Below are 20,011 nucleotides of genomic sequence, written 5' to 3'. Positions count from 1 at the left end.
CTTTTGTATCAAATCAGAAAAAAAAAAAAAAAAGGAGTTTTGAGTCTTTCTATTGTCTTTTGACAAACAGTTTTGAGTCTTTCTATTGTGATTCCAGCCCCACAGAAACCCAGAAGGAGCAACTAAGACCACTTCAGGTGAAGTCTGTCCCAGGCTCCCCTGTGATTCCTTCCAGAAGCTGGAACTCAGGTTCGGGTGGGGGATTTAAATGAGCTATTCTTGCATAAAGCAAGGAGGCATCAGTCCTGGAATTCTTACCTCCTAGGTTAATACCTATCTCTCCCCATCCTAACCCAATTTATAGAACATTATCAGTGTCCACAGAATCTATTAGGTTATTTTTTTTTAAGATTTATTTATTTATTTGGGAGAGAGAGAGCTCACGTGTACACACAGGAGCGGGGTAGAGGCAGAGGGAGAGGGAGAAAAGCTGACTTCTGGAGCAGGAAGCAAGCCATGGGGCTCCATCCCAGGAGCCCAAGATCATGACCTGAGCCGAAATCAAGCTTCAGACGCTCAACCGACTGAGCCACCCAGGCGCCCCAGGATCTATTAGGTTTGAACCATTGCTCAGATTTGACTATTTTTGGCCTACAAAAATGCATTTCAGATCATTTGACCCAATATAAAATACCTCTAATGAGTGAAAGACAAGCTAAGGAGCAGAACAGAAAGCAGATATTGTGGGTTAAAAATAGTAAGGGTTTGTGCACTTGTTTTAGAAACACCCAAACAGAGGAAATTTGGGACACCTGCGAAGAGACATCAGGAGGCAAGCAAGTCTGAGGGGAAGAGATGCGGTCACACAGATAAAGATAAAGATAAAGATAATTCTAAGGCTGCCCGGGTCACAAAGTGACCTTGAGCATTAACTGGCCAAGAGTCCTTAACTGTAGGCCTTGATATTTGCTCCTCCTGATACAGCTCGTGGCTCTTTACCAAACTTTTAATTATTTTGTCACTTAATGACCTATTTTATGCCATTTTATTGTTTTCTTTTGCACATTCAGTCTTATTTTCTAAATAAGATGATTGGCTCCTGAAGGCACATTCCCGTGCCGTTTATTTCAGCCTCCCGGGGCAGGGCAAACCAAGCATTAAGTAAACGCTCAGTGAGTACCTATTAAACAGACTGGAAACCCATCATGAGGCTCTGTTATCAGAGAGCTCAACTGGAAATGTAAATTCTGGGAGGACCAGTAGTAGTAAGATGCATCTTGAGCAGTACCTCCTGCAGGCCTTATGGTATGCTACATATTTAATATATACGTTAGCATCACATCTAACAACTTTACAAAGGGCATTATTATTAACTTCATTTTACAGCTGAAGATACTAAGAGATTTCAGAAAGGTTAAGTGAATAACCATGTCTTAACCTTGTCTAAGGCCACACGGTAAATACCTGAACTTCAAGCCCGAGAGTGCTGAACCCAAAACCCACGCCCTTTCCTGCTGTGTGTAGTCCCTGCCACCCTTTTATAATAACAATAATAATAACCTATATTAATAATAATATGGTTATAAAAGAATAGTTATAAAAATAAAATCATTATCTTAATAATAGTATGTTATAAAAATAATAGTAATAGTAGTAATAATAATGGCTTATAGAGGGGCTACTCTGTGCCAGACCCTGTTCTAAAGTCCTTTGCATATATTAATTCATTCAATCTTCACAAGCCTAGAAGATGGGCTCTATTATCCATTTACAGGATTTTGAGAGTGCATTCTCTTGGACTTCTAAGTTAGGGCTCAAAGGAGATTCTGTAGAACAAAGAAGGATCACTGAGCTTTGTCTTTTACGTAGGGGAAGAAACTCTACAATCCACATAATATGTCACTGGCACCCAGCCCCTAGAGGGCCCATGAAGGGAGCCAGGGAGAGGAGAAGTAAGATGCAGCTTGGACCGGAGTTCTCCGCCTGCCCCTTGGCAATCCTATAGGAAAGGCTTTAGGTTGGAGGCCTAAGGGAAGCAGACAGAGAACAGACTTTGCGATCATCAGGGTTCCCTGACAGCTCTCCCCTGCATCACCCTGTGCGTCACCAATTTGTCCCTGGAAAGACCTTCTACCAGCCCAAATTACAATCCTTGTGAGTAAGGACAAGAAAGATTAACAATATTTTCTTCTTATTAGGCTCATTCAAAAGTTTGGCATAACTACAACACAAATTTCCGCCCACATCAGAAGGGTTTGGTGTCAATCACGTTGGGATCCCATTGGATTGAGCCAAACAGATCAGAAAACATGATGGATATACTCAAGTGTCAACAATCCATGGTCTCCGTGCTCGGGTGGTTTGCCAGCCCTATCCACGGGGATGGAGACTATCCAGAGGTGATGAAAAAGAAGTTGCTCTCCATTCTACCCCTTTTCTCTGAAGCAGAGAAGAAGGACGTGAGGGGCACCGCTGACTTCTTTGCCTTTTCCTTTGGACCCAACAATTTCAAGCCCCAGAACACCATGGCTAAAATGGGACAAAATGTGTCACTCAACTTAAGAGAAGTGCTGAATTGGATTAAGCTGGAATATGGCAACCCCCGGATCTTGATTGCTGAGAATGGCTGGTTCACAGACAGTCATGTGAAAACAGAAGACACTACAGCCATCTACATGATGAAGAATTTCCTCAACCAGGTTCTTCAAGGTTGGTTGCACATTAGCTCAATTTTTTAAACCTTTGAATACTTATCCTATAGGACACTTAAAGTCATCTTCGAACATATGATTATTGTTGTTGGGCTTTCCCATTGACCCATGTTGATAGAGTTTTTGTGTTACTCTCATGTCCTTTTTAAATAAAAGTTTGACAACAAAATAATACTAGACTGTAGATATACATCCTTAATTGGCAACAAGGTGCTGTATCATTCTTCTTTTTATTTTTTTAAAGATTTTAAAAATTTATTTATTTGAGAGAGAGAGAGAACTGGGGGAGGGGCAGAGGGAGGGAGAGAGGGAGAGAGAGATTCTCAAGCAGATTCCGTGCTGAGCACAGAGCCCCATGCGGAGCTCCATCTCACAACCCTGAGATCATGACTTGAGCCAAAACCAAGAGTCAGACGCTTAACCAACTGAGCCACCCAACTGAGCCATATGCTCAAGAGATATGTCCCAAAGTTTTCTAGCAGTACTTTAGTCTAAGATATTGAAACTTTTCTTGAAATTGTGCTCTTTTTAGGGGCACCTGGATGGCTCAATCGGTTGAGCGTCCCACTCTTGATTTTGGCTCAGGTTCAGGGTTGTGGGTTCGAGCCCTGTGGCAGGCTCCACGCTCAGCGGGAAGTCTGCTTCTCTCTTTCTCCCTTCTCCTCTGCCCCTCTCCCCACTTGATCTCTAGCTCAAATTAATTAATTAATTAATTAATTAAATTTTTTAAAAAAAGAAAAAAGAAATTGTGCTCTTTTTATTCTATTACATGCCTAAATGGTGAAAAGTTCTGAAGACAAAGAATGAGCCATGAATGGCAAAGCTGAGTAATTTCTATTGCTCCTGGATATTCCTCCGACCCCTACTAAGCCCCTCATTCCTCTTCCACTACTCAAGTAGTGACATCTACAGGTGGCTGATTGAAATAATGGAGCCATAGACAAGCCCAAATTGTGATGGGTCTGTCCCCTACAGAACTGGGCTCCATTTCACCAAATATAAAGAAATTCTCAGCAGAGCTTTCTAAAAGTTTGTGCCTCTCTTTAGAAGTCACAACTATTTTTTTTTAAGATTTTATTTATGAGAGAGAGAGAGCCCATGTAACTGGGGTCAGAGCAGAGGGAGAGGAACAAGCAGACTCTGCACTGAGCACAGAGCCTGTCACAGGGCTCGATCTCAGGACCCCGATCTCATGACCTGAGCCAAAACCAAGAGTTGGACGCTTAACGGACAGAGCCACCCAAGCGCCCCTGAGCATGCAACTCTTAATCTTGGGGTGGTGAGTTCCAGTCCCATGTTGGGGATAGAGTTTATTTAAAAATAAATAAACTAGGGGTGCCTGGGTGGCTCAGTTGGTTAAGTGACTGCCTTCGGCTCAGGTCATGATCCCAGAGTCCTGGGATCGAGTCCCACATTGGGCTCCCGGCTCAGCGGGGAGCCTGCTTCTCCCTCTGACCCTCTGCCCTCTCATGCTGTTTCTCTCTCTCTCTCTTTCAAACAAATAAATAAATAAAATCTCTAAAAATAAATAAATAAACTAATTAATTAATTAATTAACTACTTAATTAAAATTTAGAAGTCACAAGCCTAGAGGAAAAGGCAGGTTCTGCAGGAGAGCCTTCAGGGAGGGTCCTCGGGAAGAGTAAGATCTTGTTGCCCCTAAACTGTGGGAAGGAGCAGCATGGAACAGAGCTGCACCCAGCCATGGCCAGGTGCATAGTGGGGGCCTCCAGAGCAAAGGGCCCAGCCTACAGAGCCTGAGCCAAATACCATGCAGTCGCACAGAAAGGGTATCCATTCCCTAGGTGTCACCATTCCGTCTCCCCTGAGGGCCCTACAACACCAAAAGCACTAGAAGCAGGGCCTACTGAAACATACTTATCTCCCTAGAATCTCTTCGGATGGATTCTCCACCTTTTAGGAAAAGACCATCAGTGACAAAAAGCCAAAAATGCAGAAATGAGGCATTTCTGTGAGAGAAATGAAAAGTTTTAAGAGAAGAAAAATAGTTTGTGGTTGATTTGGGGATTTGGTGCTTTTATTGCTGCTATTGATTTCCATATTTCATTTTTACCCAATTCCTCAAAGTTATTGAATCAGGGGCTCCTGGCTGGCTCCATCGGTAGAGCGCGTGACTCTTGATCGTGGGGTTGTAAGTTCGAACCCCACATTGGGTATAGAGATCACTTAAAAAAAAAAAAAAGATCTTAAAAAAAAAAAGTTACCGAATCAGAGTTTTTAATGCTAGAAAGGTCCTGAGAGATCTTTTCCAACCTTTTCTGCTCCGAAACTTGCCCAGTAGCACCATCCCAGGGGAATAGCGGCCTCCTGCCCCCGCCCCTCCGCCGGCCCCTTCTCCCACAGTACTGTACTTGTTTCTCCTCCTTATACGTACATTCACTTTTGTTCATTCTCAAAGCTAATTTTTCGGTCCTTAAAGGGCAGTTTCATAGAAGATAGTTCCTCCACAAATGGGACCTAACCCAAGCTTGAAATGAGACACTCTTGGTCATGAGCAGACCTCTGCCTGGGTCCTGGAGGGTTCTAGGGATTTCTATGCCTTCTGGCACAGATTTGCCCACTCATATTCTCAGGAATATTTGAAATTGGATCCTTGAAGTGTGTCTTTCCCCTGTTGCGGGTAAGGGGGAGGACCATCCCAGATGAAAATAATTGTAATTTTTCAAGTATCAACGTGAATTTTCTATTGTACATCACAAACCTGCAAATGAGGAGAAAAGCCGGTTTCACCATATGTTCCTGGCAACACGTCCCCTGGCAGATTGTTCGTGAATCAGAAACACGAACCAGAGTGAACATCTCTGCTTTTCTTCCTCTGTGCAGCTATAAGGCTGGATGGAATACAAGTGTTTGGCTACACTGCCTGGTCCCTCCTGGATGGCTTTGAATGGCAGGATGCTTACACCACTCGCCGAGGATTATTTTATGTGGATTTGAATAGCAAGCAAAAAGAAAGAAAGCCCAAGTCTTCGGCACATTACTATAAACAGATCATCCAGGAAAATGGTTTTACTTTCAAAGAGTCCACCCCGGATGTGCGGGGTCAGTTTCCCTGCGACTTCTCGTGGGGCGTCACCGAGTCTGTCCTTAAGGTGAGTGACTGCTTACAAAGTAACTATAAACGGGTGCAGACAGGACATAGTATTTAATTCATGGACTCAATGACAGCTGTCAGGCAAGAGCAAATATGATTACTTGGAGGTTCTGGAGGGGAGTTGGGGAAAGAGGAAGGAAGATGAGAATTAGTGCTTACCCAGAGCCTCTCATGTACCAGAACTTATCCTGAGTTCTGAGATGAGAGCCTGCCCTCAAGAATTACACGGTCTAGAGGGAACTTAACAGTCCTTTTTGAAAGAGGCATTTGGTCAGTAGCATCAAAATTATAAAATCGTTTTATAGATTTTGTTTTGCCAAAAGCCAATTATTAGTGGCCCTTGATTTAAGTGGTTCCTGTTATTTGATAGGTTTGAATGATTTGCCTTATGAGGTCTCTATATCCTCGTGGGGTCTCCCATGCTCATTCGTCACCTTCATCACATTACTTCCTTAAATGCCACCTTCTCAATAAGGCTTCTCTCCACTCCAAAAAAGAATCACAATCCTCTCATTCCCCTTTCTTCCTTTGTCCCCCCTATATATCCTATTCATCACTAGCTAATATACCACTGTGTACTTTACACATTTTTATTTTTTTCTCTAGCTTTATTGAGAGATCACTGACATACAACATTGTGTAAGTTTAAGGTGGACAACATGGTGACTTGATACGTTTATATATTGCAAGACAATTACCACCATAACAAAATTCCCATTTCTTTCCGTGGTGAGAACATTTAAGATCTATTCTCTTAGCAACGTTAAAGTGTGTAATACTGTATCATTAGCTATAATCACCATGCTGTACATCCGATCCTCAGAACTTAATTTTATCACTGTAAGTTTGTACCCTTTGACCAATATCTCCCCATCTGCCCCACCCCCAGCCCCTGGTAACTGCTTTACGGATTTTTCTCATTGACCATGTTTTCCCCTTACTAGAATGCAAGCTTGCTCCGCGCAAGGGTGGAGAGGTTTGAGGCTTTGCTCCCTGCTGAGTGCCTTCCTAGGGTAGCGTGGCCAGCTGAGCACCAGCCATGTACCATGCAAAGTGAAGTTGTTAAGGTCAACTTCTGGAGCCAGATGAGCTGTTAGAGACCTCCTATTCCAAATCCTTCGTTTTACAGATTAGGAAAATGAGACCCATCGTTCATAATTGAGACCTAAGTGACTTGTCCAAGGTAACATAAATAGTGGCAAGACTGTAACAGGCAGCCCGCAAGCCCCCATATTTACAGTGCTCTTTTCAAAATAATAGCAACTCATTTTTTAAGCCCTTATTTATGTGCCAAGCATATAGCTGTTGTATATATGCACATTCTCTCTCCTAAATCTTAAAACCCTCATTTTACAAGCAAGGAAACTGAGGCTTAGGGAGGTTTCCTAATTTGTTCAGGGTACCCAGATCTGTCCGTTTCCTGACACCACGATAAGACCTCACAATACCACACTATGGCCTGTATTCTAGAAGCATATGGAAAGACAGCAAGATCTACAAGGGATGGACCAGACAAAAGGGCTCAAACCATGAGTGAACACAGTTCACAGGTCATGAATCTCAATCCCTGTTGATACTTAAACATGATTTAGAAAAGGCTCAGAGATAATAACGGTGGAAAAGATACAGAGTAACCTAAATACAGAACTGATTCATCTTCAACTTGTGTCCCCTGTAAAGCCAACTACTTACCCAGTTCCTATCTCCTCCACATGGCAAAGGCAGGCCATCTTTTCCCTACCGCTTCAAATGGGTTTATATTTTCTTTAATTCCACACCGAGAAAAGAAAGATCCCAGGAGAGATAAGAGTTCCTGCCTGTACATGACCCAACCTGTAAGTTTCTACTTCATCTGAAGACCTCTTTGTGCCCCAGTGATTGACACTGTGAATGTCTACCCCATTGGGGGACCCTATCCCTACTCTGAGGAGCAAGAGTGAATCAGTTGGGTCAGGGGGGAGCAATTCTGTGATCAACAAGTTCTGAGTTTCATGCTTTTGCCCGGAGCCCAGTGAGGCATCAGCCTCCCTTGAACTTGGACTAAGAGTGAGGATGAATTATTTGTCAAGGAAAATTAGAGTGCTTTTTGAAAAAATCAGCCAGAGGATGTATGAATATATAGATGCCAAAAAACTAGATGTCCTCTATAGGAAGACTGACAAAATGAAAGTAACACTTTAAAAATATTGGTGTGCCTACCTACAAACATGCCTATCTTATTTTCCCCCAGCCTCTCAGTATTCTTTTCTCCTCTAACATTTTGTTTTGATAAGTTTCAGACTCGTACAATAAACACCCATATTCCCTTCATCAAGACTGACCAATTGTTAACATTTTGCTACATTTGCTTTATCTCTCTTTTATAAATCAGTGAAAAGTTGCAGACATTATTACACTTCACTCCAAAATATTTCTACTCAAATGTGTCTCCTAAAAATAAGGACATTCTCCTATATCATTATTAAATTATCATTCCCATAATATTTAATATTGATTTAATATCATCTAACATACATTCCATATTCAAATTATCCTAAATGTTTCCAAAATGTCCTTTATAGATTTAAAAAAAAATTTTAGATCAAGAATACAAACAAGGATGACACACTGGTTGTCCTTCATCTTTAGCCTCCTTTAACTCAGAATAATTCCCCCAAGTTCATAGTATTGGCATATTTGAAGAGCCCAGACCAATTGATTGTGGAATGTCTCATGTTCTGGATTTCTTTGTTTCTTTATTGGATTCGATGAGGTTGTGTATTTCCCAATATATCGCATCAGGAAGGACATGATGTCATTGTTTCATTATGGAAGATGTTAATGTGTTGAAGTAGTGGTTACCACATTTCTAGATTAAGGTAGCATTTGCAAGATCTCTTAATTGAAACGTACCTTTTCCATTTGTAATTAAGAAGTAATGTGCTGGTGACACTTTTGAGACCGTCCGTATACATATCCTGCTTCCCAACATGTCACTAGTGGTCTTAATATTGATTCATAAACTTTACCTGAACTATTACTTTGTAGGTTGCAAAATGGTGAATTTCTAATTATATTATTCCTTCTACATATATCAGGTAATTCTCTTAATTTCAATGCATTATAATTCATTACTGTCATTGTTTCATTAGTCTTTTTGATGCTCAGATTATCTCAAAGGTGGCCGATGGGACTCCTTCAAACTGCTCCTGTATCTTTTTTTTTTTTTTTAAGATTTTATTTATTTATTTGACAGAGAGAGAACGTAAGTAGGCAGAGGCGGGCAGAGGGAGAGGGAGAAGCAGGCTCTCCACTGAGCAAGGAGCCCGACGTGGGGCTCGATCCCAGGACCATGACCTGAGCCGAAGGCAGACGCTTAACCGACTGAGCCACCCAGGCATCCTGCTCCTGTGTCTTTTTGACATTTCCTTTTCAGTTTTTAAGTGCATCCTTACTTTTCTGGCATAAGATGTACCAGCATCACCTCATTCTTTTCCTGCCCCAGACCGGAAAAAGCCATTTCTCCAAGGAGTCCAGGATCCTCTTAGTGGGGAACAGAATTTTAGAACTAAGCTCTCAGGAACTAGGGTTGAGATTGTGGTTCACCACCTCCAACTAGATCTCTTAGCAGATTAATCACACCCACTTGCTAAACCGAATGCTTGTTGGAGGTTTTTAAAAGACAGATTTTCATTTGATCTTGCCTTACCTCTTAGCAAGATTGCTCTTTGTAAACACCCTTTCAGTATTAAGATGCTCTGAGGTTTCAAAACACTGAGATTGTCAATCTAAGCTAGAAGGATTTTACTCAATTATATGCAGATTTAACTTCATGCTCACATGATCAATGTTCTCTCAGTTTAATGTTCTAGATAACTGGCTGGCAGATGGTAAGTGGGCAGTGATATGGTTTTGTAATTGGACTATGAAGGATGACACACGAGAAAACAATTAGAGGGAAAATATTTACCAAAGGTTAATTATCATTTTTTTTTCCAGGTGCATTTAAATTCAGCCATAGGAAGAAAAGGTACTTTAAAACAAGTACAGAACTTTTATTTTCTCTTATTAATGTTGAATTTGGAAATGTTTTTTCTTAAGCCCTTTTCTGTTTTAATTTAGACTTAAGGGCCTAGCAGGCAATTACTGCAACCACGGAAAACTAAACCCAAGTCATGACTACCTTATGTTTGTAGATTACTTTAGAGTTGACAGAGCGCTTTCCCAGAGTCATTGACTCGTCACAACACACCTGTGAGGTGGGTGAGATTGCTCTGTCACTAGACAGAGTTGCCAAGCCCGAGTTTCAAAGGGGCAGAATGAGGACAAGAGTCAAGGATTAGCTCCTTAGTGGGGGGCAGGGTATGACACACCATCAGATCCCAGAGTCAATTTGGGAGTTCCTGGGGGATAGTTTACTGTTTTTACCAGTCATAATCCAAGTATCTTGCATAAAGAGGGTGTTCGGTATTGTCCTGTGGATGAAGAAATGCGGTATTCTCATAGGCCCGTTCTCATAGGCCCCTGGGATCGAGTCCTGCATCGGGCTCCCTGCTCAGTGGGGAGTCTGCTTGTCCCTCTGCCCCTCCCCCTGCTTGTGCTCTCTCTCTCTCTCTTCCCCTCTCCCTCCCCCTCTCACTCTCTCTGACAAATAAGTAAATAAGATCTTGAATGTGCTTGTTTTTCACAGCCCAAGGTGGTGGCTTCCTCCCCACAGTTCAGCGACCCTCACCTGTATGTGTGGAATGTGACGGGCAACAGACTGCTGCACCTAGTGGAAGGGGTGAGGCTGAAAACACGGCCCGCTCAATGCACAGACTTTGTCAGCATCAAGAGACAACTGGAGATGTTGGCAAGAATGAAAGTCACTCACTACAGGTTTGCTCTGGACTGGCCCTCAGTCCTCCCCACCGGCAACCTGTCCGTGGTTGACCGACAAGCTCTGAGGTACTATAGGTGTGTGGTCAGTGAGGGGCTGAAGCTCAACATCTCCCCAATGGTCACCTTGTACTATCCGACGCACGCCCACCTGGGCCTCCCCACGCCCCTGCTGCACGGCGGGGGATGGCTGAACCCATCCACAGCCCAGGCCTTCCAGGACTACGCTGGGCTGTGCTTCCAGGAGCTGGGGGACCTGGTGAAGCTCTGGATCACCATCAATGAGCCCAACCGGCTGAGTGACATCTACAGCCACACCGGAAACGACACCTACCGGGCAGCGCACAACCTGCTGATCGCCCACGCGCTGGTCTGGCGCCTCTACGACAGGCAGTTCAGGCCCGTGCAGCGCGGGGCCGTGTCGCTGGCTTTGCACTCGGACTGGGCGGAACCCGCCAACCCCTACGCCGACTCGCACTGGCAGGCGGCCGAGCGCCTCCTCCAGTTCGAAATCGCCTGGTTCGCAGAGCCCCTCTTCAAGACCGGGGACTACCCGTTGGCCATGCGGGAGTACATCGCGCTCAAGAACAGGCAGGGGCTCTCGCGCTCCACCCTGCCTCTCTTCACCGAGGAGGAGAGGAGGCTGGTCAAGGGCGCCGCCGACTTCTACGCGCTGAACCACTTCACCACCAGGTTCGTGATGCACGCGCGCCAGAACGGCAGCCGCTACGACGCCGACAGGGACGTCCAGTTCCTGCAGGACATCACCCGCCTGAGCTCCCCCAGCCGCCTGGCTGTCCTGCCTTGGGGCGAGCGCAAGGTGCTGAGGTGGATCCAGAAGAACTATGGAGACGTGGATGTTTACATCACGGCCAGTGGCATCGATGACCAGTCTCTGGAAAATGATGAACTCAGAAAATACTACTTAGAGAAATACATTCAGGAGGCTTTGAAAGGTGAGGTTCGGGCCGTATCAGATAGTGTGAAACGACATTACCAGCTCAGGCGAACGAAAGAATGGGGGGAGAAGGTGCGTTAGTGACAGTGCCAGCTCATTAGGGAAAATCTGGCAAGTTTAGAAAAGTCTTTTTTAAAAGATCAAAAAAAACACAAAACAAAAACAAATCACCTGAGGCCCAGGTGAGCTCCCCCAATTAAGCACTGTTGGTATTTTGGATTATTTACTCCCAGCATGTGTGCTAGACAGTTTTAGTACAAGTGCAAGTTTTGTATCCAATTTTTTTTCTTTTCTTTTTTTTTTTTTAAAGATTTTATTTATTTATTTAAGAGAGAGAGCACATGAGAGGGGGGGAGGGTCAGAGGGAGAAGCAGACCCCCTGCTGAGCAGGGAGCCCGATGCGGAACTCGATCTCGGGACTCCAGGATCATGACCTGAGCCGAAGGCAGTCGCTTAACCAACTGAGCCACCCAGGCGCCCTCCAATTTTTTTTCTAATATCACATTGTTAGTGTTCCACGTCACTAAAATTGCCTTAATATTTTTTTAAAAGATTTTATTTATTTGAGGGAGAGAGAGCGAGCATGAGCAGGGGGAGAGGCAAAGGGAGAGAGAAAAGGAGAAGCAGACTCCCCGCTGAGCGGGGGGGGGCGGGGGGGGGTGGGGGGAGATGCAGGGCTTGATCTCAGGACCCTGGGATCATGACCGGAGCCGAAGGCAGACGCTTAACTGACTGAGCCACCCAGGTGCCCCGCCTTAATACTATTTTAATGGTTGCTTAATATCACATCATATAGACATATCTTTATGCATGTAAGCATTCCTCTGTTTGACATGGGGTTTTTAATACTAAGAAGCAAGTACCTTTGGATATAAATCTTTGTCTTCATTTCTGATTATCTTCCTAAGAAGGACGCCCACTATGGAATTACTGGGTCATATGTTACAAACAGCGGTTTTCATCCCCCTCCCCAAGCAAGCTATAATTTTTTAATACTTTTTAAAAATTCCTCAATTTTCTCTATTTTGATGGAAGCGAACAACAGTGTTTGAGAGTGTCTTACATAATCTTTGCAGTATTGCCTATCATTTTAAAAATACTTTTAAATGTTCATAATAGATTTGTTGAAGCAGCAAAAAGATCCCAGAAATATACTTATTTACTAAGCACCTAATATAGGCAGAAACTGTTCCGGGCACTGTTATCACCACTGAACAAAGTAAAAATTACTGTCCTCATGAAGCCTATATTTTTGTGGGATGAGAGTCAACAAATAAGATATATAGCTGTATGGAGAAAAAACAGCAGGGAAGAGGGTGACCAGGAGCGGGTATAGGAGTAGTTACAATTCTAAGGCGTGGTTGGGGAAGTCTTCAAAGACCTGGAGGAGCAAGGCAGCAAACCTGTGCAGTTATCTGTGAAATGTTCCAGGTGAGAGAACAGCTATTGCAAAAAACCTAATGTGGGAGTATGCCTGGCCTGTTTGAGGCTCAGGAAGGAGGTAAAAGTGGTGGAAGCATGAGCAACGGGGGGAAGTAATCAGAGATGAGGTCAAGGAAATAGAAGCAGATCAGACAGCTTAGTAAGCCATTGTAAGAACTGTGTCTCTTACTCTGAAATCGGCAGGCTATGGAAGGTTTTAAAAAGAAGGGGACATGACCTAACTCACACTTTAAAAGAATCACTCTGGCAGCTTTTTGGATACATTGTAAAGGAGCAAGAACAGAATCAAGGAGGGTTGGAGTAGTCTAAGAAATAATGGGGGACTGGATTAGGTTATTAAAAGTGGAGATGGTGAGAAGAAGCTAGGATCTGGATTTATTCTGAAGGTAAAGTCAACAGAATTGGATGGGGGTTGTGAGAGGGGAGTGAAGAAACAATCTGTTTTGGTTTGAGCAACTGAAGGGTGAGTGGCCATTTACCAGGTCGGAGGAGACTGGTGGAACAGATATTTGGAGTTGTTTGGTGTTGCACAGGTTGTTTGAGATGTCTATTAGACATCCAATTAGAGATGTCAAATAGGCTAATTGGAGTCTCAGGTTCCGCGGAGAGGTCTGGGGCTGAGATACAAATTTCGGAGTTAAGAGCAAGAATGGTGGGACACCTGAGTGGTTCAGTCGGTTAAGCATATGCCTTTGGCTCAGGTCCCTCATGGGGCTCCTTGCTGGGCGGGGAGCCTGCTTCTCCCTCTGCCTGCAGCTCCCCCTGCTGTGCTCTGACAAATAAATCTTAAAAAAAAAAAAAAAAAGAGCAGGAATGGTATTTAGAAACAATAAGGCTGGATGATATCACAAGGGAGCAAGCAGAGAGGCCTGAGCCCTGAAACACTTCAATATTCAGAGGTCAGAGAGATGAGAAACCAGTAAGAGTGAATAGGAGCCAGTGCTGTAAAGATAACTAGAGGAGAGTATGCAATCAAGGGGGGGCTTTTTTTGCTTAAGATATCAGAAGTTATAGCATGTTCATATGGAGATGACTCAATAGTGAGGGGTAATACATGAGAGAAGGGGAGGACAGATGGAGACGTCCTTGAGTAAACAAGAGAGAATAAACTTAGTGTATAGGTGAAGAGTCAGCCTCTTTCAGGAACATGGACAGGTCATCCATAGTAACAGAAGTATGGTAGTAGGTGGATAGAAGTGATGGTGGGAAATTGGAGAATTCTCCTCTGAGTACTTCAGTTTTTAAGTGAAATAGGTAAGAAGGTCATCCCTTCAAAGCCAGGATGACAGTTTGAGCAGAGGTGTGTATCACTCAAGTGACTAGGGGAAACCAAGCATTGTTATTGGGCAGCACCAAGAGCATATCTGAGGTCTGGAATCAGGCCAAACAGACAAGATTTTTCCGCTTGTGACCAAATGAACACAATGACAATAAGTCCTTTTACACTTTCATGGCTCCAGTTCTTAAATTTGTTTTTACGCCCTGCCCCCACCCCCAGGTGTTTTTGTATTATTTATGGATCAAAGTTTTACTTCAAAATTTTTTAAGCTTACACATATTTTCACATTTCTATCAATCATAAAAGAATGTCAGAAAACCCTTTAATGACAATTGCTACTTTGAGTTTAGCTTATTTCAATGGAAACTAAATTCTTACTCAGATATTTTATAGTTCATTTGTGATTAATGTTCATTTCTGATACTTTTCAGCACACCTAATTGATAAAGTCAAAATCAAAGGCTATTATGCATTCAAACTGACTGAAGAAAAATCTAAACCCAGATTTGGATTCTTCACATCTGAATTCAAAGCTAAATCCTCAGTTCAGCTTTACAACAAACTGATCGGCAACAGCGGCTTCCCTTCTGAGAACACGAGTCCTAGGTGCAGTCAGACTCAAAGAAACACAGAGTGCATGGTCTGCTTATTTCTTGTGCAAAAGAAACCACTGATATTCTTTGGTTGTTGCTTCTTCTCCACGCTGGTTCTACTTTTATCAATTACCATTTTTCATAAGCGAAAGAGAAAAAAAATTTGGAAAGCAAAGAACTTACAACACATACCATTAAAGTAAGGCCACAGAAAGTTCTTAGTGAAACGGATCCTGTTTCTGTCTGCATGATAGAAAGTCTAAAAATTCACTCCAGTTCCACATACTGGTAACTTAGAGAAGACAATCTGAAATACTAGTGGTAACCAAGGTGATGACAATCAAGGTCTCTGCTGTGTGGTCCAAATGAATTTTCCGTTAGGTATTCACATCACTGAATTCAGTTCTTGGATGTGAAGATAAAGGCTTTACCCAGACAGTAAGCTATGAGGATTATCTGATACACTGCTTCAAGTTTAATGAGCTGTTATCCATCATTCTTCTCTAGCTTTCTTCTATAAATACCAATAGCTACTTGTAACAAATTACTTAGAAAAAAAGTGCAACTTTTGCTAGACTCCACAGCAGAAATTTAAAACTCTTAACACTGGATAGTGATTATTCTGTCACTTCTAACAAGGTGCTTTTCCCCTTTAGAAAATACATAAGTAATGCTTATTTATCATCAGCTCCAGCATAGACTCTTAAGCACATAGATCCTAGTTTTTCTCAATAGAAATAAAAACCATCACTTATAAAACATGGTATTTTGTGAGGTCCCTCCTTGTATCAGATCTGATTTAAAAACATAGCTTCCATAACTCAACTCATGGAAAGATCACAGGACTAAGATTAAGAAGATCTAGACCCCACTGCCTGTGGAGACAGCAGTCACTCAACCTCACAGTACGGCAAATTCCTCTTTAGACAAATTGACAGCATTCTTCCTCACTTGGATTATGAGGCAAGGATCTTACATACTTAGGAAAGCTAAATATCCTAAAATGATGTAGTTTATTACCAAGTCATCAGAGGATATTATTCCATAAGACTTGCTCTCTCCTGTGGAGCTCCACTGTTCTGACACCAGTATATATAGGGACCTCTCACAAAGGTATAGAATGCATCTCGATCTTGACCTTGCAACTGTGCCTCTTTGGATACAATTCACTGTTGATGGTCTGAAGGAGTTAAAACTTTTGCCATTGCGTCTTTTGAAGCTGGGATTCTTAAATCTGAACTAGGAGGTTAATTTTTTTGAACTCTTACGCTTAAGATTCATTCAATGTATTCTAAATTTTAGAGGAAAAAAACCTGAATGTAAGCCCATTCGTACCCATTCTTTAGGTTAGTCAACATTTAAATTCACATTTCACATAGTAGGTAATCACTGTCCATTCTATCCAAGAATTTACTGAGTCAAAGGAAAGGGTTTTTTTTGTTGTTTAAAAAACCTTGGTAGGAAACTACCCTAAATGAAGTCAATTGTGATTGCTTTTCAGGGCTATATGTCAGAAGCCAAATTTTGTAGGTAATAGAGATTCTAATAGGAAGTTTCAAAGATACTGTAATGAGATAACATAATTGGTCAAGTAAATGCAAAAATGATGGGTAATCAGTTTGCTTTTTGGCTGGCCAAATTCAAACAGTAATTGTGGTTTTCTATTCCCTTTGCCCCCACTGTATCCACTCTCCCAGCTTTGGTAGTTTTTATATTATGCTTTTTATCTTTTCAAGTAATTTTTATTTCCTCTTTGAAAACTCACGTAGTTGGCCTAAGGCTATCCACAATTACAACTGGTTGTTTTAATGTTAACTATGTGGAAAGACTCATTTAAAACAACCACTTGGCTGGGTTTTTTTTTCTTTGTGCCACATGGATTCACTGACCCCAAAGTTCCAGTGAATATTCTTACAGGAATTTTCAGTTGAACAACTTACCAACTTTTTAACTTCTAATATCTAACATCTTGAATGCATATTCAGTCATAGGAATAACAAAGATTTAGAATTAAATTAAGGTTTTGCTTTTCTGGTGTCTAAATATTACTTTGTGCTCTGATTAAAAAGTATCTTGTATTCAGTTTACCATTAACCTTCAATACATTATGCCTTTATATTTAGAGCTGAAGTTAAAACTTGTGTGCTTTTTCAAATTTGTTAACCTTGCCATCAACTCCCCCAAATAGTCAAGTCCCAAAACAATGCTTACAGTCCTTTCTAACACCTGGGAACCATGTTTTTAAGCCATCATCATATAAGAATCCTTAGGTAAATAATATAAATCATGATCAATTATACTTACTATTCAGGTTTATCCTAAACTCATTTAAAAATTATGTCATTTTAAACTGATAGCTTTTGACAGGATAATATTTTCAGAATTTAGGCCTGGGACTTGCTTGGGGGGGGGGAGCGGGGGGAGACCTCTTAAAACCTAGTTAACTTGTGTTCTATTTTGTGTATGGTATTAGTTTGTATATTCAATGTAACAACCCTGTCTTTGACTAACAAGTCTGGTACATACAGAAAATATTACAACGTAACCATGGTGTTTAAAGATCCTCTGTAATATTAGGTGGTCAGTACATTTTGACTAATTGTTGAATTCTCAATGTAATTTATTCCAAATAAACTGGGTTTATGCCAATTTATATTCACTAACAATCTGGTCAATTATAAGAACCGTAAAATATGAATGGGTCTGGTGTATGACTGGATTCTGCCCAATACTGCCTCTGTCCATCTCCCCAAGCTGTGTGCATCCTGGATAACTTTCTTTGGAGTATGTTTTCTCATTATAAAATGTGGATATCTAAACTTCAGAGTTGGGAAAATAACGTACAAGTACTTATCCATTGTAGACACAGAAGACATGGAATTCTTCCCAGGGGAAACTAGATTTTCCCTTACCACATCCAACTTAAGTGAAAATCACTCCTTAGCTACAACCAGCCTCTGTTATCTTGTGAAGTCTCACCCATCACGTCAATTCACTTCGCTCTGAGAAATTACTTACTCCCACAGCTACCACGGCCTGTACACTGACACTCTCAATTAGAACACCTTCATCCCTCTATAATACTGCCATTTGGAAACTTCTTCCTTCCTCAACCCTTAAAATCAGTTTTGAAATCCTCAATACCTTCCATAACATTTCTTTCCAGTCCCATTGGTATTACTGAGTCTTTATACTTTAATCTCCAACAATCTGGGTACCATTCACTCGGCAAATAGCTATATGCCAGGCATTATTTTTTTTTTTTTAAAGATTTTATTCATTTGACAGAGAGAGACACAGCGAGAGAGGGACTACAAGCAGGGGGAGTGGGAGTGGGAGAGGGAGAAGCAGGCCTCCCGCCGAGCAGGGAGCCCGATGTGGGGCTCGATCCCAGGACCCTGAGATCATGACCTGAGCTGAAGGCAGACGCTTAACAACTGAGCCACCCAGGCGCCCCTACGCCAGGCACTTAGAATAACCCAGTGAGAAAAGATCCATCCTCACAAACGTTACATTCTAACAGGAAAAAAAGGATACAATCAATATACGACAAAGTAAACTATATTGCATTCTAAATGCTATGGATAAAAACAAGTGAAGCAGAAGGGTATGTATGCTAGGATGGGGTTTAGGGGTGAACACCATTAATAGGCTGAAGGCAGGCTTGCTTCACTAAAAATGTTTAACAGACTTGAAGGTTAAATTGCCACTCCAAAGGGACAGAACTTCTGAAGGATAGTTTTAAGGCAGTGGTACTAAGGAACAGCAAGCTCCGTTCAGCCAGTCTATCAGAAAGGTTAAGAGAGAGTGGAGTTTGAGAAAAGCATTCTGGCTACTGCTGAAAACAGAGGAGAGGAGCAAAGTCGGAGCAAAGTTGACCAGTTAAAAAGCTATTATACTAACCCAAGCAAAATGTAGTTTTTCATTTTCTGTATTATAAAAAATTTCAAAACTTTATATATGTAGGCACAATGAATTCCCAGTTTAAAGTATCAATTTATAGGTTAATCTGGGTTTCACTTAGAACACCATCCAATGCTCTCTCCAATCCCACTTCAAATATTTCAAAGCAAACTATAGTTGATCATTTCACCTATATTTCTTAAAAACTTTGACCAAAGATTAACTCCTTAAAATATCTAGTTGGTTCATTTAAAATCAAGAGCTCGGTAAGATCCATACGTTCCAAATGGTTGCTCATTTTAAGATTTAGAGAGCGAGAAGAGCACAAGCAGGGGTCGGGCAGAGGAAGCAAGCTCCCCGCTGAGCAGGGAGTCCAACGTCGGGGTCGATCCCACGACCTGAGCCAAAGGCAGATGCTTAATTGACTGAGCTACCCAGGCACTCCCAAGTCCTTAAACATACCTTACTTTGAAGGCAAAGCCTACACTTCCCTGATGGATTTAATGTGTAGCATGCAAGAGAAATCAAGGTTGAATGTTTTGCCTGAGAAATCGGAAAGCTGGAGTTTCCATCAAATGAGATGGGGAAAACTGAAGAGGTTGGGGGCAACCCTGCTATGTTAGTCCAGTATGGTAACACATTTAAAAGTGTGACACATAGAATTAAGAGATTCTGGAAGGGTTATCAGTTTCTAAAAATATCAAGGACTAGCATGTGGGAGTAATGGCTGAGGTAGGGTAGAATGAAAATTGAGGTATCTTGGACACAACGACGTTAATCACAAACACAAATTAACCTTATCACTTTGTTCCACCCCTCCGCTGCTTTTTCCACAAGTTACCGGTATACAGACAAGTGACTCAAGCACTTACCACACAAATATTCAAATTTATGCCTCTGCAAAATCAGATACCCTCAGGATCTCTCCCAAAAGTTCTACATCCAATGATGAACAGTCACATGGTGTTGCCGGTCACTGGTACTGTATTCCTCTTGCCTGAAATGCCCTTGATATTCCTTCAAAAAACCAAATTCAAGCCAATTCTCCCATTAAGTTTTACTAGAAAAAACTCCTGTTTTATTCCTTGTTACTGTTTCTTAGCACACTACAATTTGCTTCTGAATGGTTTAACTGCCCAATAGTTGGAAAGGATTATTGGTTTAAGAAAAAGCCCCAGGGGCGCCTAGGTGGCTCAGCTGGTTAAGCTTCTG

The 20,011-nt window shown here is 42.0% G+C and overlaps 1 protein-coding gene across 1 annotated transcript; it reads left to right on the top strand.

Moving 5' to 3' along the window:
- Positions 1-1,603: 1,603 nt before the first annotated feature.
- On the top strand, positions 1,604-17,549 carry KLB (klotho beta). Its single transcript, XM_081812446.1, has 4 exons — positions 1,604-2,649; positions 5,496-5,764; positions 10,436-11,579; positions 14,735-17,549. The coding sequence occupies exons 1-4, from the start codon at positions 2,250-2,252 to the stop codon at positions 15,097-15,099; spliced, it is 2,178 nt and encodes a 725-aa protein (XP_081668572.1). The 5' UTR covers positions 1,604-2,249; the 3' UTR covers positions 15,100-17,549.
- The last annotated feature ends 2,462 nt before the right edge of the window (positions 17,550-20,011 follow it).

The sequence above is a fragment of the Leptonychotes weddellii genome, chromosome 2 (assembly GCF_054177405.1).
Source record: "Leptonychotes weddellii isolate Sample4059 chromosome 2, ASM5417740v2, whole genome shotgun sequence".
NCBI lineage: Eukaryota > Metazoa > Chordata > Mammalia > Carnivora > Phocidae > Leptonychotes > Leptonychotes weddellii.
Note: the sequence above shows the minus strand (reverse complement) of the source record. Positions and strands in the feature narration are given on the sequence as shown.

What these genes read in the sequence shown, in the direction of transcription:
- KLB (XM_081812446.1), top strand. Translation starts at nt 2,250, where the DNA reads ATGATGGATATACTCAAGTGTCAACAATCCATGGTCTCCGTGCTCGGG. An exon ending in CCTCAACCAGGTTCTTCAAG is followed by an intron (nt 2,650 to 5,495) that starts GTTGGTTGCACA and finishes TCCTCTGTGCAG; the next exon opens with CTATAAGGCTGGATGGAATA. An exon ending in CATTCAGGAGGCTTTGAAAG is followed by an intron (nt 11,580 to 14,734) that starts GTGAGGTTCGGG and finishes GATACTTTTCAG; the next exon opens with CACACCTAATTGATAAAGTC.